The sequence below is a fragment of the Fomitopsis serialis genome (genome assembly GCF_022376445.1).
Source record: "Fomitopsis serialis strain Sig1Antser10 chromosome Unknown B0H18scaffold_3, whole genome shotgun sequence".
Taxonomy (NCBI): domain Eukaryota; kingdom Fungi; phylum Basidiomycota; class Agaricomycetes; order Polyporales; family Fomitopsidaceae; genus Fomitopsis; species Fomitopsis serialis.
In genome coordinates, this window is record NW_025954963.1 from 174,129 (window position 1) to 195,631 (window position 21,503).

At 56.3% G+C, this 21,503-nt stretch overlaps 10 protein-coding genes across 10 annotated transcripts; 6 read left to right on the forward strand and 4 right to left on the reverse strand.

Moving 5' to 3' along the window:
- Positions 1 to 1,945: 1,945 nt before the first annotated feature.
- On the reverse strand, positions 1,946 to 3,226 carry B0H18DRAFT_1100842 (uncharacterized protein; the record flags this gene model as incomplete). Its single annotated transcript, XM_048032504.1, has 9 exons — positions 3,140 to 3,226; positions 3,001 to 3,076; positions 2,925 to 2,950; positions 2,740 to 2,794; positions 2,604 to 2,655; positions 2,497 to 2,531; positions 2,268 to 2,431; positions 2,103 to 2,190; positions 1,946 to 2,025 (listed from the first exon to the last, which is right to left on the reverse strand). The coding sequence occupies exons 4-9, from the start codon at positions 2,750 to 2,752 to the stop codon at positions 1,946 to 1,948; spliced, it is 432 nt and encodes a 143-aa protein (XP_047899499.1). The 5' UTR covers positions 2,753 to 2,794; positions 2,925 to 2,950; positions 3,001 to 3,076; positions 3,140 to 3,226.
- Positions 3,227 to 3,669: 443 nt separating this feature from the next.
- B0H18DRAFT_867949 (WD40 repeat-like protein) lies at positions 3,670 to 4,946 on the reverse strand (the record flags this gene model as incomplete). The annotated part of the gene is made up of 5 exons (XM_048039903.1): positions 3,670 to 3,796; positions 3,859 to 4,088; positions 4,143 to 4,384; positions 4,460 to 4,681; positions 4,757 to 4,946. 5 exons carry the CDS (start codon positions 4,944 to 4,946, stop codon positions 3,670 to 3,672), a joined length of 1,011 nt encoding a protein of 336 aa, XP_047899500.1.
- Positions 4,947 to 5,377: 431 nt separating this feature from the next.
- B0H18DRAFT_972424 (uncharacterized protein) lies at positions 5,378 to 7,221 on the forward strand (the record flags this gene model as incomplete). Its single annotated transcript, XM_048043862.1, has 4 exons — positions 5,378 to 5,671; positions 5,743 to 5,918; positions 5,972 to 6,018; positions 6,051 to 7,221. 4 exons carry the CDS (start codon positions 5,378 to 5,380, stop codon positions 6,911 to 6,913), a joined length of 1,380 nt encoding a protein of 459 aa, XP_047899501.1. The 3' UTR covers positions 6,914 to 7,221.
- An 899-nt stretch (positions 7,222 to 8,120) lies between these two features.
- On the forward strand, positions 8,121 to 8,598 carry B0H18DRAFT_313571 (uncharacterized protein). The gene is made up of 2 exons (XM_048037524.1): positions 8,121 to 8,212; positions 8,297 to 8,598. The coding sequence occupies exon 2, from the start codon at positions 8,297 to 8,299 to the stop codon at positions 8,510 to 8,512; it is 216 nt and encodes a 71-aa protein (XP_047899502.1). The 5' UTR covers positions 8,121 to 8,212; the 3' UTR covers positions 8,513 to 8,598.
- Positions 8,599 to 9,688, forward strand: B0H18DRAFT_313539 (uncharacterized protein). Its single transcript, XM_048037522.1, has 4 exons — positions 8,599 to 8,664; positions 8,718 to 9,121; positions 9,178 to 9,455; positions 9,533 to 9,688. The coding sequence occupies exons 2-4, from the start codon at positions 8,829 to 8,831 to the stop codon at positions 9,562 to 9,564; spliced, it is 603 nt and encodes a 200-aa protein (XP_047899503.1). The 5' UTR covers positions 8,599 to 8,664; positions 8,718 to 8,828; the 3' UTR covers positions 9,565 to 9,688.
- Positions 9,689 to 13,436: 3,748 nt separating this feature from the next.
- Positions 13,437 to 15,322, forward strand: B0H18DRAFT_868076 (YT521-B-like domain-containing protein; the record flags this gene model as incomplete). The annotated part of the gene is made up of 4 exons (XM_048039919.1): positions 13,437 to 13,952; positions 14,048 to 14,173; positions 14,225 to 14,374; positions 15,059 to 15,322. 4 exons carry the CDS (start codon positions 13,437 to 13,439, stop codon positions 15,320 to 15,322), a joined length of 1,056 nt encoding a protein of 351 aa, XP_047899504.1.
- A 761-nt stretch (positions 15,323 to 16,083) lies between these two features.
- B0H18DRAFT_972464 (uncharacterized protein) lies at positions 16,084 to 16,345 on the forward strand (the record flags this gene model as incomplete). Its single annotated transcript, XM_048043863.1, has 1 exon — positions 16,084 to 16,345. A coding segment is annotated over exon 1 (190 nt), but the record flags the coding sequence as incomplete, so codon positions are not given.
- Positions 16,346 to 16,626: 281 nt separating this feature from the next.
- On the reverse strand, positions 16,627 to 18,360 carry B0H18DRAFT_972465 (uncharacterized protein; the record flags this gene model as incomplete). Its single annotated transcript, XM_048043864.1, has 8 exons — positions 16,627 to 17,061; positions 17,102 to 17,480; positions 17,544 to 17,568; positions 17,617 to 17,660; positions 17,703 to 17,826; positions 17,885 to 17,967; positions 18,019 to 18,140; positions 18,241 to 18,360. Coding segments are annotated over 8 exons (933 nt in total), but the record flags the coding sequence as incomplete, so codon positions are not given.
- Positions 18,361 to 18,747: 387 nt separating this feature from the next.
- On the forward strand, positions 18,748 to 19,618 carry B0H18DRAFT_972472 (uncharacterized protein). The gene is made up of 2 exons (XM_048043865.1): positions 18,748 to 19,121; positions 19,193 to 19,618. Exons 1-2 carry the CDS (start codon positions 18,790 to 18,792, stop codon positions 19,221 to 19,223), a joined length of 363 nt encoding a protein of 120 aa, XP_047899507.1. The 5' UTR covers positions 18,748 to 18,789; the 3' UTR covers positions 19,224 to 19,618.
- Positions 19,619 to 19,848: 230 nt separating this feature from the next.
- B0H18DRAFT_950532 (uncharacterized protein) lies at positions 19,849 to 20,515 on the reverse strand (the record flags this gene model as incomplete). Its single annotated transcript, XM_048041956.1, has 4 exons — positions 19,849 to 19,990; positions 20,053 to 20,175; positions 20,238 to 20,363; positions 20,421 to 20,515. 4 exons carry the CDS (start codon positions 20,513 to 20,515, stop codon positions 19,849 to 19,851), a joined length of 486 nt encoding a protein of 161 aa, XP_047899508.1.
- Between the last annotated feature and the right edge of the window lie 988 nt (positions 20,516 to 21,503).

Consider the following 21,503-nt stretch of genomic DNA (forward strand, 5'->3'; position numbering starts at 1 on the left):
TCTGGTTCGGATTTGCAATCAACCCTTTATCGTGAATCATATGGTGAGGCTCGGAAGCTAATGCCCTGCTGGGAAGTGCAGTGCAGCCGGCAGTCATGATGCAGCATTACACTGTTCAAAAATAGCCCACAAAAAGCCAGCGAGTGTGGTTCCCAGTTCAAGATGCCATCGCAGTCGAGGCGCACGCGGTGGCTGAGTCGACGAGGTGCGGATCCTCGAAGCAATCGCGCTCGGTACCATTATATCGTTACGTTTACCGTCTCCGAACCATGTGCATGAGTACCTGCAGTGGCCCGCGTACTGACTCGCGCGATCGAGAAACACAGACCTTGGGGCTTGGTTGTAGCTATTGATTACGTGGTGCACAGCAGCACACGTGCGCCCGGTGGCATTCATCATCAGTTACCAGAGATAATGGAAATACTCGAACTGAACTCACCGTGAAGCTCGGAGCTTGGGCTCCATGTATTGGTACGTATACTACGTTTGCGGAATTCCCCTCGGTAGGTAAAGCGTTGTCGTTCTGTTAGGGTTCTTACGACTTGTCCATCCGTCCTCAGATCGTGTTTAGTACGATCAGTGCTTTCGGAGACAATTCGATTATTGTCGCTGTGAGACTTGAACCACAAGTCGATCGGCCGGCCTGGTAAATAGAGAAGGACTTCAAATAGTCGGAAGGCGTCGACAACGAACGGCATGAATAAAACTCTTCAGTGCCCATGCTCCGCCTGTCTCCGAACTCGACACTGTCTGGTGCCACAATACAAGATACCCACACATGCTTGGCAACATCACAAAAACTACAGTAGGATGGCATCAGTGTCTAGAAGAGACCTCAGCATCCTAGTTCAGACAATGGGGACCTATATGCACTCACACACCAGCGCTCTAGATGGGACATCTGCACACGAGCCTCTACGATTGACTGGCACAGGCGACACTATCCTCCCACAACGTCTCGTGATGAGGATGCGAGAATATCGGAGTCCGCTGCTTGCGCCGAAGTAGTTGCAAAAACTCGGGTGTGCTAATGGGATGCCTGGGCCCTCTCCTGGCCTAGAGGCTTCGTTTCATCGTCTGCCCATTCTCTCGTCGTCTTCGTTCTCCTCTCCGTATGGACTGGGCTTCCTGCGACTACGGAGCCGAAGTCGCCAAGAGCGCCTGAGAAGCGAAGATCAGACATTTCAATGATGTCCATCAACTGGTCTCGGGATTGAGGGCGGTCTTTCGTAATTGAGGAAGAAGTTAGATAACAGAATGACCGAAAACCTGCCAAAGAGATCTGTGATGTGTCCACCACACAGGGACCAAAACGCACACGCCTGAAAACCGCAGGTTTTGATATACCTACTGGACAGTCAAGAGGGGGTTTGTTCACTTAACATGGCACTTACATCCACACCCACAAGAAACGTTGAGGATATTGAGGATCAGGAGCACGCTATGCACTGGTGAGCCCTTATTCGGTGTCAATGCGGTAGTCTCACCCGAAGTAGAGGCTGCCTGAGAATTGATCCAAGGTAAGTAGGAGACGGCCATTAATCAGGTATCTACCATCTCTCAGAAAAGACCGTAAGGACGAGTTCACTTGCATGGAACGGTTAAGCTTGATGACTTTTAAGTGACTCGCCACGTTACAAGCAACACGAGCGCGTCCGCAAGGGCATTACATGCCCGAGTGGCAACTTGCACTATGCATTCTCAGTCATCTGGCGCATACAAACGGGCAAACGAGCCTACGTCTGAAGCAACGGCAATGAGTACTCGATAATCATATGTTAGTTTAGAAGACGGACTTATTGGTAAATCCGGATTGGTCAGTTTAATGGAACAGCCACAGGTGGCGGGAGTGGGATACGATACTGCCAGGAAGGGTTAGGTATCAGCCTGACGGCGATACTAGTTCTTACCGTTTGAACGCAGTGCACGATATCCGTAGCGGGTCCTAAATGGAAAGCAGCACGATGAGGAGAGGAATACGCCGTTCTCGACCATCGATGGCTAGTGCACGTAATGCCGTGATGACTGAATAGGTGTGTCCAGTGGTCAATGACATTGGCAGAGATAATGTGATTGAACACTCACGTCCGAGGATAGCGTACCATGCTCCTCCAACAGCAACGTAGAAAATGTATATGGAGTATGCACTGGGTCAGTGTAGCGGTCAGTCACTTTGTCCGGATGGTGAACCTAGTAGCGCAGCGAGTACAAACATCTTGTGTCCCATCAGATGGTGTCAACACTTGGCATGCGCGTGCATAACTTACTTCACAGGGCCCCGAATACAACGCAAGTAGCGTTGCTATGAACATCGATGCGAAGGCGAATAGATGCATGCATGTATAGAGGACAATGACGTATGATTTTCTTCGCAGCCACACGACTTCGACCTCTTGACCAATGCTAGTGGTCCGATCATACACATATAGCGCTGTAAATAAGAACATTGAATATCTTTGACGCGACAACGGTGGCTTTTCGCATTGGAGGACCCACCGAGGCTCGCTATGGTGCAGCAATTCGTAGCGAATCTACAGCAGGCACAAGTCACCGAGTCGATGGCAAAAGTGAGTTCCATGATTGTGCGGCATATTGACACTCACGTATTCTGCAACGCTGCGATCTCCTCCTGCGTCACTTGGGTCGTGGCCATATCTGAGGGCACCTCAGATGTAGGGTCGGGATGGGTAGTCCTGCGTGATATATAAGTCTCGCAATAAGGAACAACTGGCAACTTACATCCGGCTTCCATAGCACATTGAGCAGGTACCGCGTTGATCGTTACGTTGGTCAGCTGTACTGGCAATCTATCAGCTGAACCGATGATACGGTGTGCCGGAAGCACTCTGAACGTTACTAGTGTTTCATCCGTCGGGCCTGTTTTCACGACCCATCGTCTCGTCATGTTGTGAACAAAGACTTACGTCTTCGTACACGAGGAAAGCCAAAGCTAACAAACGTAGACAGCGCGCCATAACCTGTGACAGTGTCGAGTCGCACCTTGATATCCACTTCCGATACGACATCAGACTACGTGGATCGCGGATGGAAGCGTGCATGTCTGTGGAACAACACGCTGGTGCGGGTGAGCTACATTGACAGATAGGGAGATACACCACCGAAAGCAGTCACCACATACCTGATGCTGTCAAGCTGCACTCAATACAGCATGATCGTATATTCCTGAGAGCGGACATGGGTCGGTTTCGGTTGACAGATGGGCATCTTATGTGGACTGTGAATCGAACGAGGACGTTCATTCACAAGAACGCTGCGAACTGTACCGATTCGAAGCATAAATTAGAGTTCACATTGACAGCTCGAGGTGACATGGAATCCTGTTATATGCCTTTGAGCATGTGCAACGATCCTAGCCGTAAGGAAGCATATGTGACCACGTACCTCCGCAATCATAACGAAGCCAGCTCGATAGACTCCAATCTGCTGCTCCCACATGAAGGAAGCTGAAATTGGACAAACTGCTCCGAGTCGATGGATACCTTCCGGATCCTACGGAAATGTGGTCACCGATGCAGTATATGCTAATGGGCGGGTCAGTTTAACACCAGTGCATCGGGGCTTGACGGCCATCGCATGGCAACATAGCGATACATTGGCGGCACGGAAAACAGCAACAAAATGGCTAATGGTCATCGGACGCCTCGCCCGTTACTCTTCTATCTCCAAGTCGCCATACGGTTTCGCGCGGAAGTAACTTTCGTCGAAATGATGCACACGAACGAATCCATCCTCTCCGCCAGAGGCATAACAATCACCCTTCGGGGAGACAGCAATGCTAACAAAACATCAGCATCCGTTGAGGCATCCATTCGCGGCAAATGGCACTGCAAGACGTACGTGTTGACGGGCCCGAAGTGACCCTTGACGCGGCCAACCTCCTCCTCGAAGACCTTGTGCCAGAACCGTGTTTCGAATTTACCCTGCCGTAGTGATGTGGTCGTCACGCTCATGGCGTCTTGTCCACCACCCAGTAGGACGTAAGGCTTTCCCCGTGCAATTGCTGCGCTGTTCAAAGGAGTTTCAGTTGTGTATGTCTTGAGGACGGTAAGAGTCTTCGTCTCATGCAACTAAAGAAGATGACCGTTAGTCAGAATGCAGGGGACTGGCGTGGTGGATCATACACGAGCAGTCTTGTCCTTGCTACTGGTGACGAAATAGGACCGATCTGGGCTCAAATGAAGGTCTGTCACGACATCCATGTGCGCGCGTTCGTTGTTGAGCACTTCCTCTCCGGTCTTCGCATCGAACAACGCGACCTTGCCCGACTCGTGTCCCATGAGGATGAGATTGGGCACGTGGGCAAATGCGCAAAGAGTCGCCTTCGAGCCAATGGGGTTGAAGAACGACCATGGTTCCTTCGATTCTGTAGGGCAGACGAGGACCAGTGAGATTGGAGGGCTTAGCTATTTCTCAGAGTTGCGACCAATAAGAGACATACGATTGGTCCCGTCTCCCTCCCTGTCAATGTTGAATACCCGTACGGCGCACTGGTGACCCATCCGTTGCTCCGTGATGCAGACAACTTGCGCATCATCCTCACTCCAGGCAACACGCTTCACTGCAGTAGGGAACTCCCATGTATATAGGCATTTGCCCGTCTCGACAGACCACAGGCGGAGGGTGTTGTCTGCGGACCCAGTGACCAAGAAGCGAGATTGTGCTGTATATCATGGGTAAAGGGGGATTTCGACCTCAGTCAACATCTTGAAGCCCGGTGAAGAGTGAGAAAGCGCACAGTCGACGTCGACCGTCCAGACCGTCCCGTTATGCCCATCGTACGTCCCGAGCCGCTCTCCATTGTGCGTGAACCAGACGTTGATGATGTGGTCTTTTGAGCAGGAGAAGAGGAGGTCACCCTCTTTGTTGAACTTGATTTGGGTCAATGACCGCTCGTGTCCTGAGATGAAGCAACCGATTTGTATCATGCAACTTTCTGCTATTACAACAGAGACAAACCTTGCAGAAGGATTGGTCTCTGCAAATGCTGTAAGTGACATATCTTACTCGTCCATGAATGCATGCTCACCATTTTTGTACGGGTGCGAGGGAGGAATATAAGTAGAGATGCACGCAGAGGAAAGAATGCAGACTGAACGATTGGGCATTCAAGGCTTGAGAATGAGACAGCCACCGGCAACGGCCGGAGGATTGATTCACCTTCCCGAAAGAGTCGGACGCGCGATAGGATCTGGCGTCTAAGGTGCCGCCCGGCCCCGAAGCCGTTTGATCAGAGAGCGCACCGTCTCTTCAGACCAGCACACCGTTTGTGCGGGTCGCGGGCTCAAGCTCGCCTTCGTCTGCCCCCCCTCGCCTCCTTCGTCGCTGCTGCCATCGAATTCTTGCGCAGACGCAGCACATGGCCGACTTGGACGGCGCTGCGCCGGTCATACCTCCAACAGCGCTCGCACTGCAAAGCCTAGGCACTTCAACGAACACGAACGCAACCCCGGAACCCGAGCCTCCTCGCAAGCGCAAGAGGACCGAAGAACAAGCCTCCGACGGCTCAAAGATGACTGGTGATCCTTCTCAAGCGAACGATCGCACCGGCAAGATGGATAAGAATGAAACGCGTGTTGTACCTATGCACGACGAGAAATATTACGATGAGAGTGCGGATTGTGTAATCAGAGTAGAGGACTCTCTCTTCAGGGTGAGTTCATCATTAATAGCCGAGGCTAAATGTGTCCAGCTCGGCTGAGACTTCCGTTTTTTCTGATACAGGTGCACCGTTTCTTGCTTGCCCGTGATTCTTCGGTATTCCAGGACATGTTTAGTTTGCCTACGGGAGAAGCAAACGAGGACGCTGCGCAAGAAGGCTTCAGTGATGACGAGCCGATACACCTCTTTGGCGAAACCGCGGAAGCCTTTCGAATATTCTTATCTGTGCTCTATGCGCTGTAAGTTGCGCGATACCTATCATGCAGACAAGTCCCTCTGACACTCTTTTTAGGCCAGAAGAGCTACATGCATACAGGACTGCATGTTCAGACATATCTCGTCTGTTGACCATCGCTTCTCTTACAAACAAGTATCACTTCCTGAGCACCGCCTGGTGGGCGTCTCTGCTCTCTACAGCGTCACATCGGGTGAATTCGGCCCACCTACGCATCTCATGGGCGATCTCACACGAGCTTCCACCGCTGCCCTCACACGGATACTGGAGGTTGCCATGCGCTGCGGACACAGACGATTGATCGACTTCGTCGTCGAATCCTGGTCGAACAGGATACTGAGCAAGGAGCTCGCTCCCCGCGCGGCGATGCGCTTGGCTGATAGGTGGGACCTTGACGGCCTGAGAGGAGTCGCCTACTACGTCCAGCTCATGGAGATGGGAAAGGATTTCGAAGGGCGAATCCGCATGGGTACCAACTCAGCGTCTACGCAGACTCAAGAGTGCAGCCCCACACCCGCAATCGTGCCTGCGAGACAGGACTCTGACGGTGCGGCAGTTGTGCCCGCACCTACAGCAGACGCAATCCTTCCCTCGGAACCGCCAGGCGAAGACGAGACCGCACCACTGACCTCCACTCAACTTAAGCGCCTCCTTTCCGGATTCTACGCCTTGGTCACCCTCTGGGACCACCTTCGCCTGAACCCGCCCGCTTTCCCTCGCCCGGATGGCTGCACGTATCATATGCACGGTTGTGTCGCGACGTTCCGTACCGTGTGGTGCGAAGCTGCGCGGAGCGAAAAGACGGCGCGATACGGGAGCGCAGACGTTGTCGGGCGGCTCCGTAGCGTGGAGGACCAGCTCCGTGCAAGCACCGACATGGCTTGTGCTCTCAGCCCCGGCTGTAAGCGCGAGGCGCTAGCTGCCGTAAGGAAGTGCGTGAAGGAGGTGCAGGAGGGCCTATCGGCCCGCTTTGTGGACCTGACAGTCACCGGCGATTGAGCTGGCAGGAGAAGATTGGAGGCAGTCTTGGGCCCCACGATCTGGAACTACCATGGCCGATATACTCCCATGCAGGGTGCTTCTGTGCATTCTCGCCGCCCGTTAAAACACTGTTGTGTGTGTCACGGACATGTAAATAGTGATCACGTGTTGTACTCGTAGGGGTTGAGCATGTACGTCCATTTGTTCCTGTTGTATTGTATCTAGCACTCATATTTAGGTTAGCACTACTGACTTTGGACGCTCATTGGAGGCCAAAACCGCGTACAGTCTCGTAGAAGCATGGAATAGGCTTTTTGACTTGCCCGGCCTCGAGCCGTCTCGACTATGGTCCCTGGATGCGGCTCGAGGCTCTGGGCCAGTCCAGCTGCAAGGGCCCGAGACTCCTCGGCTTTCGAGGCCGTCCTCTAGAACGAATATGTAAGTGTTTCATGAATGCGGTGGACCCGATGTTCCTTATACAGGTGGCAGGGCTACAGCGAAGGGATTCTGCGACCCCAACTTGCGCCCTTCCTTGCACCTTCGGCCTCAATGTCATTCGACTGGATCTTGTCGACCCAAGCTTCTAGATGCTAGTATGCATTCATTGACAAACCATTGTCGGCTTAGCTCCTTCTCTGTGGTGGACAGATCCTGCGTATTCCTCAGGTCGTCGCGCTGTCGAGCTGGCTGACGGACTCATCAACTGGCAGACCTGCTCACAGGACAGGGTTCTGTTGCTCAAGCTCGCATCGACCGTCTACCAACTCCTATCGTGCCACCCTAGCATTCACAATGTGGAGATCTATTATGATCGAGTAGACGATCACAAACTCTGCCTCTACTTCGACCCGGGCGCGTCATTCGCGGTCATACATGCCCGTCGAACGTTTGTGCTTTCAACTGTCTCAATCCATGTCGGGAGCTGGGCCGTCGCTGTGTCTGAAGGGGGAGGTAAGCTGACACACCGCTCCTAAGGCAGTCCGTGGACCGTCGAGCCATGAGCTGGTGGCGTTGACGGTGTTGATGTCAGGTCTTACTCTCAATATGGTGCAAGATCCGACACATTGGTGGGCGGTGACAACATAGATCCGGTGTGGCGAGGGCGTTGTCATCTGAATCCGGCGATACGGTGAGTGGCTCAGCTGGCCTAACATACGGACTGTGACGTAGTGTGTCTACACCTATGTGCCCGCGTACTACGTTTAGTGTGCACAGCGTCTCTCCCCCTGACGAACGGTGTGGAGCAAGAAGCCGCGCGAAGAGGTGGTTAGTGTGGGCTATGACGGAGAGGGGCCGAGCTTGTTGTCGAGTCGGAAGGTGTGCATTGGATCTGTCCAGAAGCGTTGTACGACCCTCGGGCGCTCGTCGCCTCGCGTTTGCTGACGATGTCGCTTGGATCAGATGTCTTTCGTGACATACACAGCTTGTCGATACATCCGAGCGTGGGTGCGCCCAGCACTCTGCGAACAACCGGACGTCACGCGCGAACCTCGACAACCAACAGTCCTGATAACTCCGTCTTGCATGCGTTCACGAGAACCCGGAATATTGTCCCCGATTTCCGACAGGAATTCACGGTCGGATGGCAGCGTCGCTTCGGGCGATAGTCAGTCATAGATTGGTTATCAAGAAGGTCCCGATGAAATGGTCTCTGCCTCGACGAGGAACACATCGCGGGATGCGCACCTCTTCGGAGCAAAGTTCGTCTGATATTGGCATTCGTCAGTCATATTGACGAGAACAGTACGTATGTGCCGTCCACCCCCTGCGTAAGTCCGCCTGTTACTCGCCCGTACGAACGCGCCAGTGCTCATTTCATCAGTCGCCAGGGGTTCTACTTGACAGGGGGCGCGCAAGCCCTGAAACTCGGACGGCCGAGACCACTGTCGTCCCCAGGAACAACGCACCGGCGTGAGCCTAGCTTTCCTCCGACATGGCATGGGCATCAACACGCTCTCGCTGCATGCCAGTGATCCTGCGCCTGCGGTCAAGGAGCGGCCGAGTTCAGTTGAACCCTTACCGCCACACGGACGGTCTCGCCCAGGATCGTCGGATGGCGGTTGGTCACCGTCACCCCGGGCGTCGGTATGGATGCGGATTTCGAAGCGTCTCGGTGAGCCGGGGGCTGGTGCGACTGTCGGACTCGCAAGCGGTCCCACTATGGACCGCTCGATTTCTATGTACCGAGGGGAGCCAGAAGAGACTGCGGACGCGATCTCGCTTCAGGTGAGTACTTTGTGCCAGTGGAGTACGTAGCATCACGCCGCGGTCCTTGAACACAGGCTCGCAGCCTCTTCGGAAATGACCATGGGTCATTCGCCTGCAATCCGTTCTCCCAAGCATAGATGTCCCGTCGCAAGAGGGAAACCCGATTCTGGAGGGAGGAAATCCCGCCCTGGGGAGGCGTCCGTGGAAGATATCTCCGCCGCCAGGTCGGGTGAGGCTGCAGCGCGCGAATACGATCGAATGTGCTTCTGGCCAGCGGGAACTTGCGCCAGAACGCGTCTGTCGACACTGCCTTCGCCTGCTGACCGATGTTCCGTGCTCTTCCTGCTGACATGTACGTTCACTTTCACTTCCTCGAACGAGCCGTGTGGGCCGACTCAAGGCCGACTACTTGCTTATTCCGTTCTATAGATCCGCGGGCGCACGCTTCTTACGGAACATAGTTGCCCAGAAGGTGTAACCGCACAGAGCTCCTGGACTGACCTTGTAGCACGACCTAGTACGCTACTCTGACATAGCAACGGAGCGAATTTGCATCATTGACCAGCCAAGATTTACTGTGGCATGTTGCATGATCCTACATTTGCTCCAAGGGAGCAGCGCACAGGCCGTAACGCATGACTGCTCCGTATGCTGTATCCACGCGCACATTCAGAGGCATTTCCGCGGAGGATCCCGAGGCACCGTAGGCTGTGTGTTGGATGATCTTGATCTTGCACAGGGCCTGCGCACGTCACACGTTGTTCGCAGAGCTTCTATCCACATACGCTTGTCATGCATACAGCAGCAGCGTGTTAGGGGCTTTCCCCAGGCTTTCCTGACAGCGCATCGCCGCGCCCCGACTTCGCTACACTCCGTTGGCAGCGTAGGATCCGGATAGTATCCGAATACAGTAATTACGTTACTTACGGTAGTTGCGAATATTATGTCAATCGGGGATTTCTGACAGTGACACGCGCACGAATCTTCCGACGAAAGTTCTCTGCAACTTTCCGGCGCACCTTCCGAGTGATGCGTATGCCTTTTCAGCGATGCTCTGGCTGGACACTCTGTATCCAGCAGTATTCGCAACTTGCTGTGACGGGGAGGCGCAGCAACAGAGAAGCACACGGTGGATCCGCCCAGTGCCTCGTGGCCATGTCAATGGGGGCCTTCAAAGCCACTACTGTACGTCGCACGACCGGCGAAGACAATTGTAGCTTGTCTGCTGGGGTGTCTTCTCGGAAAGAAACCCCGGAATACCCGAATAAATTACTATGCGCAAGCGAGGTCTGCGTTCGCATGATATCAGCGCGACGAGGACCCTCTCCGGTGCCGATGGAGGCAGCGCAGTGCCCCAAATGTGTTCTGTCGAGTGACTAAGGCTCAGGTGGACGGGCAGGGGAGGCAGTGGTGGGCGATGGGATCTTGTGGAGCACGAACTTGGGAAGAGTTGTGGGGCGGTTGACCAATGAGTACTGGTTGGGAAGGCAGGTGGAGCGGGGTGTATTATCACTGTATTGCCTTGTTAGCCACGCTTGGCACATCTCCGTCTTGATACCTGCAAGATCTCCGACGCATCTCGAGATTCGGGGTATAACAAGCGGAGCGGGCATCATACGACGTACGTGCGGGGGCGGGGAGATGTGTGGGGGTGGTCCTGCGGACGTAGTACGTCTGACAGAATTGCTTGCCGGCGAAGACGCGCTGGTTCGAATCCGCGACGGGGACATTTCTTGAACGGGTAGGGTTGAATCTGAGATGATTCTGAGACGCATCGCAGGGCAGGGTGACACGAGTGATGATGTCATTCGCCCTGTTTGCGAGGCGGGGAGAGTGATCGGGTCACGGTGGCAATCGAGGATCGCAGCGCAGATCCGTGCGCGGTGGCCAGGGTGACATCATCCAATCTTGTCCGACCGCTCGTCCAGCGCGCCTGTCCGCATCCCTCCGCCATTGCCTCTCCTCAGTAAGAACTTGCCTTCTTTGGCTACCGCCAGTGCCCACAGACTCCGCGGCCACCCCTGGACCGGTGGTCCGTCCCGCGTGTCGCGCACGAGGACGCATCTTCTTTCGCCTCTACACGTCGCGCCGGGACGACGCGAACGCTGGAAGATGATGTGGGGAGCGGCGAGCGGCAAGCTTAGCAGAGCGAGGGCGCAGGTGACGTCAGGGTTGGACACGGTCGGACGAGGAGGCAGGGCGCCGAGCGAGGAGTGGCTCAGGGCTGCCATACTTGTCGCCCGTCGTCCCGCCTCCCCGTCCCAAAACAGTGGCTCACCCCAGGGCACCCCTCGCACCGGCCAGGAAGGGGGCGCTTCGGTCACTCTCCACGCCTGCTCCCCAATCTCAGCTGCAGTGAGCCACCTCATCTCACTCACTCGATCTCGGTGCGTGCATAATAGCCCCAACGCGTCCCCTCGCTGCCTACAGACCTCCCATCATCCACCTACTTAACGCACTCTGCACAGCCACGACCATGCAAGCCGTATTCACCAAGCAGGACCCTGTAGAGGGCCGCAGCAGCACGCCCAGTACGCCTCGTCCCCACAAGTCCTCACCTGCCTCCGTCTCCGCCACCAGGCCGAGTAACAAACCCGCCGCCGCGGCACCGTCCGCGCTGTCGTCCCCGACGCCCAATCCGCCCGGTGCATTGCCTTCGCTCCCGGGCACATCCATTCCAACATCCTCGGCCAGTGGCTGGCTGCCTCGGCCGTCTGGCGGACCAGGAATTCCGCAGGTGAGCCTAGCGTGTTCCTCGTTCGCACGTGGCGCCCATATCGGGATAGTTACCGCGCGTTATTCCCACGGACACGCCGTCGAGTGTTGTGGGCGGAAGGATATCTTTTTCATTCCATCGTCGTGGCTGGCGCGTCCTCTGCCCAGTCGACCGCACAAATTATTCTTTCTACGCACGCGAGCCCTCGTCGCGCGCACGAGTCCTGTTATTTTCCTCGGCCATGTCGCCCGCCTGAAGTTGTCCGCTCTCTGCTTCCGCCGCTCGTCCACGCCATTCCTTCCTCTCGTCTTGTAAATACGTTCTTCCTCTCTTTAACCGACTTGCTAACGTCACCTCTCCTTGTCCGTCGGCCTGACAGCAGTGCATGAGCGTCCTCCGCCAATATCGGTCCTCGACGCCCGGTCATTCCAGAATCCGCCAGAAGATTTCCCGTTCGATCTTCAAACCCCCCTTTATATGTCGGGTAATGCCAGCAAAAATCGGCCGTCCAACGCTATGTCCGAGTCACGATCCTCTGCCTCCTCTTCCGATCAGGGACGACCTGGCTCCCGAGGACGTTCCCACTCGCAGGCATCCAACCCCTCTCGCCGGCAACAGCTTCGGCAGTCCTTCCAGACCCCAATATATCCCGGTCCTCCTGCGAATGCTCCCCCAGAGCCTGTCTCCCCTGCCGCCTCGCCACCCTTCCAGAGCGTCGCCGCCTCATACCAGGCCGCACCCTTCACTGCGTATGGCCAGGGCGGTCCGTTTGTAGGACAATACACGATGTCTCCACCGCCGCCCGTCAGCATGCCGCAGTACGCCTACGGCCCCCATCATCCCGGCCTGCACGCCCCAGACACGAGCATGCATCCACCACAAAATCCGCTCTTGGGGTACAACCCAAACACGCTCGTGCCCATGATGCAGTCTCCACACAACCCTGTCTTCCAGGGTTACGGCCGTTCGCCTGACGGCTCCTCACCCTCCAGCCACAGTCGCTCTTTTCCCGGAAGTCCCGGGCCTTCGGCTCTGTTCTCCCACTCCACTCACTCTCACTCCCAGTCCCCAGTGCACGCCTCACCGCCCTCTCCTATGAACCCCCAGGGATCTGGCCCGCATCCCCAGACGATCCATCCGCCCCACTCCTCTCCCTATGCTGGCCAGTCGCCGTACGCGCCCTTACGGTACTCGACGCCCCCATTTCCCTACCCTCCGCACTCGTTCACGCCGTCACCCTCGCTGTATGCGCCGCACTCGTATGCCCCGTCACCTTATCCTCCGCATTCTTACACTTCCAGCCCAGACGGAAGCCAAGAAGGCCGGGGCACGTGGTGGTACCTCCCGCCTGCGCGTCCTGGACTCGCATCGGGTCAGTACGAGTCCTTTCAGAACGCCTACTCCGTGTCGTACGGGGCACCGCAGCGCGACATCGACGCGTACTCGCAGACGCCGGGCTCATCTTCGCACCCTTCGCCTGTCTACCCAGTGTCACCACGTCAGGTGCACGGCTCCGCTCCTTACTCCCCTGGGCAGGCGCTCCCTCCACCAGCCACGCCCGATCCTCTGCAACCGGCGCGTCCGCCTCCACAGGCAGATCCTTCTACGCAACGCCAGATGCCACCGGAGGCGGGTACCTCCGCCGCCTCGAGTGCTCGTTCGGGTACAGCGCAGTCCCGCAGAGGCCAGCCACGCTCAAATCCGCCTATGCAGCGCTCCGAGTGGGTCATGTGGGTCGGGAACGTGCCCTCCGACGCGTCGTACGACGAGCTCTGGCGCTTCCTTAATCGCACGCCGACGCCGCCCGCCTCTTCGTCTGCCTCTTCGTCGAGCTCGCGAAATAATGTCTGGGGCGGCCTGATGTCCATCTTCCTCATTACGCGTTCGAACTGCGCGTTTGTGAACTTCACCAGCGAGGCGCACCTGCTTGCGGCGATCGACCACTTCAACGGGCAGCAGCTCCGGCCAGGCGACCCGCGCTGTCCGCGACTCGTGTGCCGCGTGCGCGGACGCGAGGATGACCTGAAGGCGGGCGTCGGCGGGCAGCGCGGCGCGGGCCTGCACGTACGCTGGATCCGCAACCAGAAGGAGAAGGCGGGGAGCCGGCGCGGGCGCCGGGCGAGGAAATGCGCAGTCCGACGAGCAGTGAACCGTTGACGACGCCGTCGAGTTCGCCCAGCGATCCGGCACCCTTGCTTGCGCAGCTGAACCTGAGCAGCGATGAAGAGGGCGGGAGACATCGGTACGGCCCTCACCCGCACTCGAGCAGCTCGGGATCATATGCGAGTACGAGCTCGAGCATCCTCATGCAGCATTTTCCGAAGCGCTACTTCATCTTAAAGTCTTTGACCCAGGTACGTAGTCGGATGGATCTCCGCACTCGAGGCTGATTCACCGATAAACAGCGAGACTTGGATATCAGCGTGAAGGAAGGCCTCTGGGCCACGCAGAAGCACAACGAGCTGACGCTCGACCAGGCGTATCGGACCAGTAAGGAGGTGTATCTCATTTTCGGCGTGAATAAGAGCGGCGAGTTTTACGGCTACGCAAGGTACGTTCACATGGGGGGCGAGGCAAGACAACACGCGCAACAATCCCCATTGACGCCGATTCTTACAGGATGGCCGGTCCGATACAACGCGGCGAGCATCGCGTTTCGTGGTCCTCGCGCGGCGACTCGCCGACTCGCCGCCGCGCCAGCCGGTCCTCGGCGGGCGGCCTCAACAGCCACCGTTCTTCAGCCCCGCGGAGCACAGGTGGGAAGAGAGCCCGCTGCCTGTGTCGCCTGACCCTCCCTCGCAACCGCCGCCGTCGTCGTCTGCCACACGCCAGGCCCTGAAGCTGCCGACCGAGTCTGAACATGCGCCGCCCGTCACTCGGCCCCGCCTGAGATGCACCGGGCGCATCGCCAGCTGAGCAAGCCTACCGGCGGTCTCCAGCCGCAGACGGCCGACGAAGGTAACATTCCTCGCGCAGTTACTCAGCAGTACGACCACTCGCGCTCGCTGGACATGCAGGCGCACGTCAACGAGGCCATCGCGCATGGTCCGCAGGGGTCGCCACACGAGTTCGAGCTCGACCCCAAGGAGCCTCTGAGGCACAGACGTGAGCACTCGGCCCCTACGTTGTCCGCGCCGGAGGAGGCGCGTAGGTGGGAGTCGGTACCGCAGGAGGCGCTGGACACAGTGGCGGAGGAGGAGACCAAGGCGGCACAGGACGACGCGCCGCAGACTGATAAGGAGGGCCCGTCGTGGGGCGAACCGTTCAAGGTGCAGTGGATCCGCACCGAGCGGCTACCGTTCTACCGCACACGACAGTTGCGCAACCCGTGGAATCACGACCGCGAGGTGAAGGTGTCGAGAGATGGCACGGAGTTGGAGCCGGCGGTAGGCCAGGCGTTGCTGGAGGAGTGGGACAAGCCTGCGCCGCCGTCGCCCCCTGCTGAGGCGCCCGTGGGGGAGCGACGGGCGAGGGGCCCCGCGACGGGGAACCCCAGCTGCTAGCTCGTCAACACAGGCGCCGCCGGCTGGGGAAGGAGGATAAGACCACGAGAGGCCACCTGGTGTGTGGCGGCGCGTTTTGATCTCACTCACATTTACGACCCGAATCTGACTTGCTTTCCGCAAAATTACGCAACGCACGCACACACACGAATCGCACGCACTGCATCCACGTCATTGCATACACATCATATACACTATTTAACACCTACTCTACTCGCGACCGCGCCCGGGCCATTCACGATGCCCCGGGTATGTCGACATTGACTAGGGTACTACTGGGATTATTGAGGTCTTACGTCTAGGGTTATTGATTGCTGCTCTTTTTGCATATCGTCGTACGTGCTCTGTTCGCTGCACCGGCATCGCTTCCTTGCTCTATGACCACTGCTAATGGTTACCAATTCGATTCAAGTTGTAGCAATAGGTAGAACGTTTGTCACACTGCTCTCTGTAATACCTCGCATTATGGCATTATACACGATCGCGCCTTGTGCGCTGGAACTGCATCATATATTGGCCCGCGCACCATATCTTTAACACCGTGGACTTCGGCTGATTATTTCTGCCAATGCGCCCGATCCCCGAGCTTTGTTCGTCAGCATCTTCAGCTGAGCTGAGCATGACACCAAGATAATCGATGTCTGCACTTGTTACACCAGTTCTGAATTCGCGCTGCGAGAAGCATCACTCATTATGTATTCTAGCATACTATGTTGATGAAGGTGAGATCTTACATGCATGACGTTCAGCTTCCAGGCTGAAGCACGTAGCGTTCCAGCTCGTCAAGAGTAGCAACAGATGCCGCGGCAAGCGGAGCGACCAAAGAGCGATGGACCGCGCCCTTCGGGCTTTGGGCATCCCAGACTTCAAGGTACCCAGCCCGACGGCGCGCGACCCGATCAAGCCATCATGTGGCCGACGCGCGTATACGAACAACCAGGGCGGGCGTTGTGCGCGGCTCGGGCATCTCGGGAGGCGACGCCTTTAGATCCTGTCCCGATATGGCTGCTATGCCCGAAGGGCACCACTCCGGCGGACCGCCGCATCTAGTACTGTACATAAGCACCAGGTGCGGAAGCTCCTGTTCGTTCGACTTGGGTAGCCACAGCAGCGGGAAAGACCACCGACGATCGCAAGTTTGGCGAGGTTTCGGACCCGGGACGGCTGCTCAATGAAGAGTGATTACGACCAGGCGCGGGCCCGGCGATCGAATGGCAATTTTGTTGGCGTCAGGAATTTCAGCATCGCGAAGGTGCGAGCATTACTAACGCTGCAAATTCCAGACATTGAAATACCAGTCAATCGCTCAGCTCGCAAACATATTACTGTAAGACCACATCAACATGTTGTAATCGAAGGAGTCCGATATTTTTCATTCTCCAAGTCCAGCAGAGGACTGTATCTAGTAGGTGGTAAGTATAGGGTACATCGGCTCGGGACGCCAGTGAGGGTGTAGTAGTGGATGTATGTCGTGCTGGTTCAGAAAGAGAAGAAAAGCAATAAACAAGAAGCTCGGCCCGTCCATCAAGTCCGGGTATACACAGAGCAAGGGGAGCGGGGCAGAGGCGAGATGCAACAACAACAACGTAAGCAAGGAGGATCTAGCGGGACGGTGGGAGGGGATCGCAGAGGTTGGGAGAGGTGCTGAAGCTCCTGGAGTACGTAGAATGCAGTGCAAGCGGGGCCGAGGTCGTCAGGTATCATTACAGCGATAGCGGGAGTCCTTGAGTGTATGTGATCTACAGAGGAAGCGATGATACGAGTAGGTGCAGCAGGAACGCTGCAGCAAGCGGAGCCCATGGTGATGCTGTTCGCCATGAGATTGCACCCCTGTGGCACCAGAACGTCAGGCATACCGTATGCATTTCGTGGCATGAAGACATACGAGTTCTGGGGCGCCGTGACGATCTTCACTGTGAGCACCGCAATGAAGCCGTCGTCCGAGTTTGTCACGTTGTTGGACGTCGTGAGGTTGTGGTTCACGGCGTAACTCGTGTTCGGCGCGTATCCGTACAAGTACAGGGCAGTTGTTTCGTACGTGTACCCGTCATATGACGTCTGCCCTGTGTACGATGTACCATTCGAGACGTTGGCAGTGGGAATAATGTGGGTTTGGTTGGTGATATTGCCGATGAGCCAGTCTCGACCCAGGTTGTAGCTGGTAGAACCACCGGTGTTTAATCATCGCGCAGGATAGGATGTTGCATGCGTTAGGACTCACCCATTGAACACAATGTCATGACCGTCTTCGCCCGACTCAGCAAACGGAATGATAAAATTTGCGCATCACGTACCTGTTTCGGGAAGCTCATATGATGCCGCCATGAACACCGCACCACTGATGTTTCGTTATACAGTGGTTAGGATCTAAAAGGCAAACGCACGTGTCATGCTGTTCCCATTCTGTATCCAATACCGGAAATGGCTTCCACCCTGTATCGTCTCCTGGCACGTACCCAACTCGGGATCCCCGTAGTCCCACCGTATCTCAGCGGTTTGGTTAGCTGCGAGTAGAAGTTAGTGTCCAAGCCAATCGCCAGTAGTGGGCGACACAGCGCTCACTAGACCCATTCCCGTCCCCCAAATCCGCTCTTTGTGGAGTGCCGTCGTGCTGACCGAGACATTCTGTCGAATACCCGAAAGAACTGCCTGCAGTCAGTTATCCCTGCACGGAGTGAAGGAACGAAAACACGCACACAAAGTAGTTCAAAAGCCCTCCGTCTGGCTCTTGGTTGACAAGCACTGTCGAGTCTGAGTCTCCTGAGATGACGACATTGATTGCCTCGCCCTGGCCCGGAGGAAAGGTGCCGTCTACTTGCTGCGGTCACGAGGCGCATGTCAGTTTCAGGCATCAATACGTCGAGTGCCGTGGACGTATTGCCGGAAGTCCATCGGTCGAAGAGAGCAGCCAAACGCACCGTGAGCCAGCTCCCGCCATTATCCGTCGGGTTGTAGAAACCGGGCGCAGGCACGCTGGCCCGTCGCCAAAACGGGCTTGGGGGCGCTCCGCGCGCGTCGAGCCGGGCGTCGGGGCTTGGGCTAGCATGAGCAGGAGCGATGGGGGACTGAGGGCGAGGAAAAGCCAGGCGAGGGAGGCCATCGTCGCTGGGAGACGGCAGTGGGAGAGAGAGGAGAAGAAGGAGCGAAGAGAGCGAGCTGGGCGTCGTGAGACGGGCGATTGTGTATGCCCAATTTGGCAAGCGCCCACGGGTCCCCCACAGCCGCTCGACACTGTTCTATTCTCGGCGACCAGCCCACCGTACTGCGAATAGGGATTGCTCTGCTGCGTTCACTTCGGCCTCTTCGCGCTGCAGCGGGGTGCACTCGCGTCCGTCGTCAGCGAAAACGCAGCTTCAGCCACCGCGGCAGATCACCCCGTCCCGATGTATCTACTTATGACCGTGCTTGGCGTCTGCAACCGTACACAGTACTTGTACCGCCTCCTTGCTCATTCTCATGGCTACAGCATGTTGCGGCGCGCAGTGGTCTCAGGCTGGGCATGGCTCGTTGTCGCTGGTGTTGCTCGCCGCATCGCACAGGCGCTGCTGGTGGACGGAGAACGTCGGCCGTCCTGCCAGTGGTACGCTTGCGATGCGGCTTCGGTGCGGTCTACGCCGGAGTTCACTGACAACATGACACGGTTCCCATCCTCGACCGTGCAGCGACCATGCCCCGCATATCCAGCAACATGTGTAGGCGCCGTTGTGCACGATGAGCTCGACAGGCTGCGACCCCCGGGAGGTGGAGAGGTATGTTGTCATCTGCAGGCGAATCCAAGGCACGCCAGCATTACGCGAACGTAAGTGTGGTGGGGTGGCGGAGCAGGGTATTTGGGATGGCCAGTGTCTGACCTCTCTGATACATATTCAGCCGAAGGGCTTCCCTCCCTCGGTGCCACTGAACGTCCGCCAGGCTAATCCTCAAGTCGCTGTTAGGCTGTCTGATGTTGGGAGAAAGGGGTCCTTTGTGCAGCGCGCTCTAGCGACGCGCGACGCATTAGAGCCTGACTGTTTCGACTACTCTTCAAGCTCAAAGACGATCAATATCTTGGCTATACCTGCAAGCTCATTCAAACATGGCTCATCGTGATAGGAACAACCAAAGGCGGATTGTTCATCTGGGGCCTATTCAATTGAGCTCGAACAAGTGATGAGCTTGGTGCCTCCCAGTCGTTCGTGTTAGGGCCAAGACATTCTGTTCTTGATTCTAACAACAGAAACCCGTACTGATCCTTGGGTCTACGGCGGAGACTCTACACATACCTGAACCATAGAGTCATGCTGACCTCGCGAGAGCATACAGGCTCTGGGCCTTTCATGATCGCGCTCAATTGCAACATGTTTAGTTACTTATCCTGTACAGTCGTACGTGGCATAGCTTCATTGTTACACTATCAACAATTACAATATCAGCAGCAGAGCAGATGAAGCAGAGTAGACGACATGGCAGAGGCCATGAATCGTAGCAATGGAGAGATTGGAAAGAGAGCGGATGGGTACGTGTCCAGCACGCACGTGTATAATCGACTATGGAGGGCACATCCCGATGAACATGTCCTTGGTTCGCAGTTGCGCTTCGTAGGTAGGTTCCACGACCTCTCGCGTCGGCGTTCGGCTAGACATTATTGGATCGATGCCAAACTCGGCCAGCATGTTGTTTTTGTACTGCCTGACGACGCGCGATAGACTCAGCATGGTGCGGCCACGATGGGACTACTATGAGTGACTTACATGGCCTCATCACGCTGCGCTGAAGTCAAGGTGAACATCCGTTCGCTAACGGGCGGAGAAATTCTCGCCAAGCTCAGCTGGTGTGGGTGCCGAGTCAGCTTGAATTTGGAGCCCCGCAAGTTCCTGCGCGAGTCTAGGACAGATAGTCAGTTGGCCACATCCCCTCGACCCGAGGATCTACATACTCGATGTTGACCGTGGCCTTCGCAAAATAGTTCTTCTCTTCGTACTCGAACACCGGGGCTGGCTTGCCAAAGAGGGGGCCGGGGACATCTGGGTCAATCGTCATTCGATGGAATGATGCCATAACACTATGGGGTTCAAGGCGTGTGAGCATCCATATGTGGCGAGCGCGTTAGACGACGCACTCATCAAGAGGAAATTGCTTCTTGAAGTCCTCGATCCAGTCCTTGATCCCCTTCGTCTGCTCCTCCAACTCGTTCCAGTCCGCGGCTTGCGCCATCCTCAGGAAGACTCCGGCTCAGGTCGGTAGGAAATGAGGGACTTGTACGCAGACGGACCCACACGAGCTGCGCCCTTTTATGCCAAAACTGAAACCTAATCGATGTGCCACAAATCATGGCACGGCCTATCATGGCTGCTTCTTGTGGTCGCGACCACAGAACAAGGTTGTCCTTCATTCCCTCTTTGGTCCGGAGAAGGCCCGCGTGATCTTCTGAATCTCAGAAGGTCGCCACGATGAACAAGAATTGCCTTTTAGGGCGCGGTCATTATCTTTGACCTGTCGCGCCATCGAGATTCGAGATTGACATACTTACTAGTACTTACTGCACTGAGTACACGAGGCATTCGAGCCGTTGATAACACCGCCGGACACGCAGTCCAGAATGTCTATGTCCGACAGTCGAAGCCGAGGAGTGTACGAGGAGCTGCAACCCATTGCATCACCCCAGTAATCCGATACCATTGAGGGTAGAATTGAGTGATTATCGAGTACACGTAGGAGGAGGAGGAGGAGGAGGAGGAGGAGGAGGAAGGGACTGCTTAGCTTAGCGCGCAACGGGAGACAAAACACGCATCCTTCACGTGCCGCGCCACAGACGCGACGCGTCGCTTGCCAAGTTGCCATCCCTTCAGCTTCACTTGGCAGCCTCAGGAATTTTCAACTCCATACTAAACATCGTAGTGCTGTACTGATACGTTGCGCCGGCTGTTACTACCTGTACGCATTGGCACGCGGCATACACATCTCCGGTAAGCTATGCGACCATCCCTTTGTTCCTCATATGTCATTGCTTACCGTTTTCACAACGTCTGATAGTGACTAGCCTCTCGGACGCGTCTCTACTTCTCAGTGTCTACTCGCTGCACACGCACAGGTATCTGGATCTTTTGGCACTATCCCGCCATTCATTACCCTGTGTTGCAAACACACGACCTACGCGGTATCCCGTTCAATCAGGGAGCCTACCGTTGCAAGCTCAAGGTGA

What these genes read in the sequence shown, in the direction of transcription:
- B0H18DRAFT_313571 (XM_048037524.1), top strand. Translation starts at nt 8,297, where the DNA reads ATGTCTTTCGTGACATACACAGCTTGTCGATACATCCGAGCGTGGGTG.
- B0H18DRAFT_313539 (XM_048037522.1), top strand. Translation starts at nt 8,829, where the DNA reads ATGGCATGGGCATCAACACGCTCTCGCTGCATGCCAGTGATCCTGCGC. An exon ending in CGGACGCGATCTCGCTTCAG is followed by an intron (nt 9,122 to 9,177) that starts GTGAGTACTTTG and finishes CCTTGAACACAG; the next exon opens with GCTCGCAGCCTCTTCGGAAA. An exon ending in CGTGCTCTTCCTGCTGACAT is followed by an intron (nt 9,456 to 9,532) that starts GTACGTTCACTT and finishes TCCGTTCTATAG; the next exon opens with ATCCGCGGGCGCACGCTTCT.
- B0H18DRAFT_972472 (XM_048043865.1), top strand. Translation starts at nt 18,790, where the DNA reads ATGTTGCGGCGCGCAGTGGTCTCAGGCTGGGCATGGCTCGTTGTCGCT. An exon ending in CACGCCAGCATTACGCGAAC is followed by an intron (nt 19,122 to 19,192) that starts GTAAGTGTGGTG and finishes ATACATATTCAG; the next exon opens with CCGAAGGGCTTCCCTCCCTC.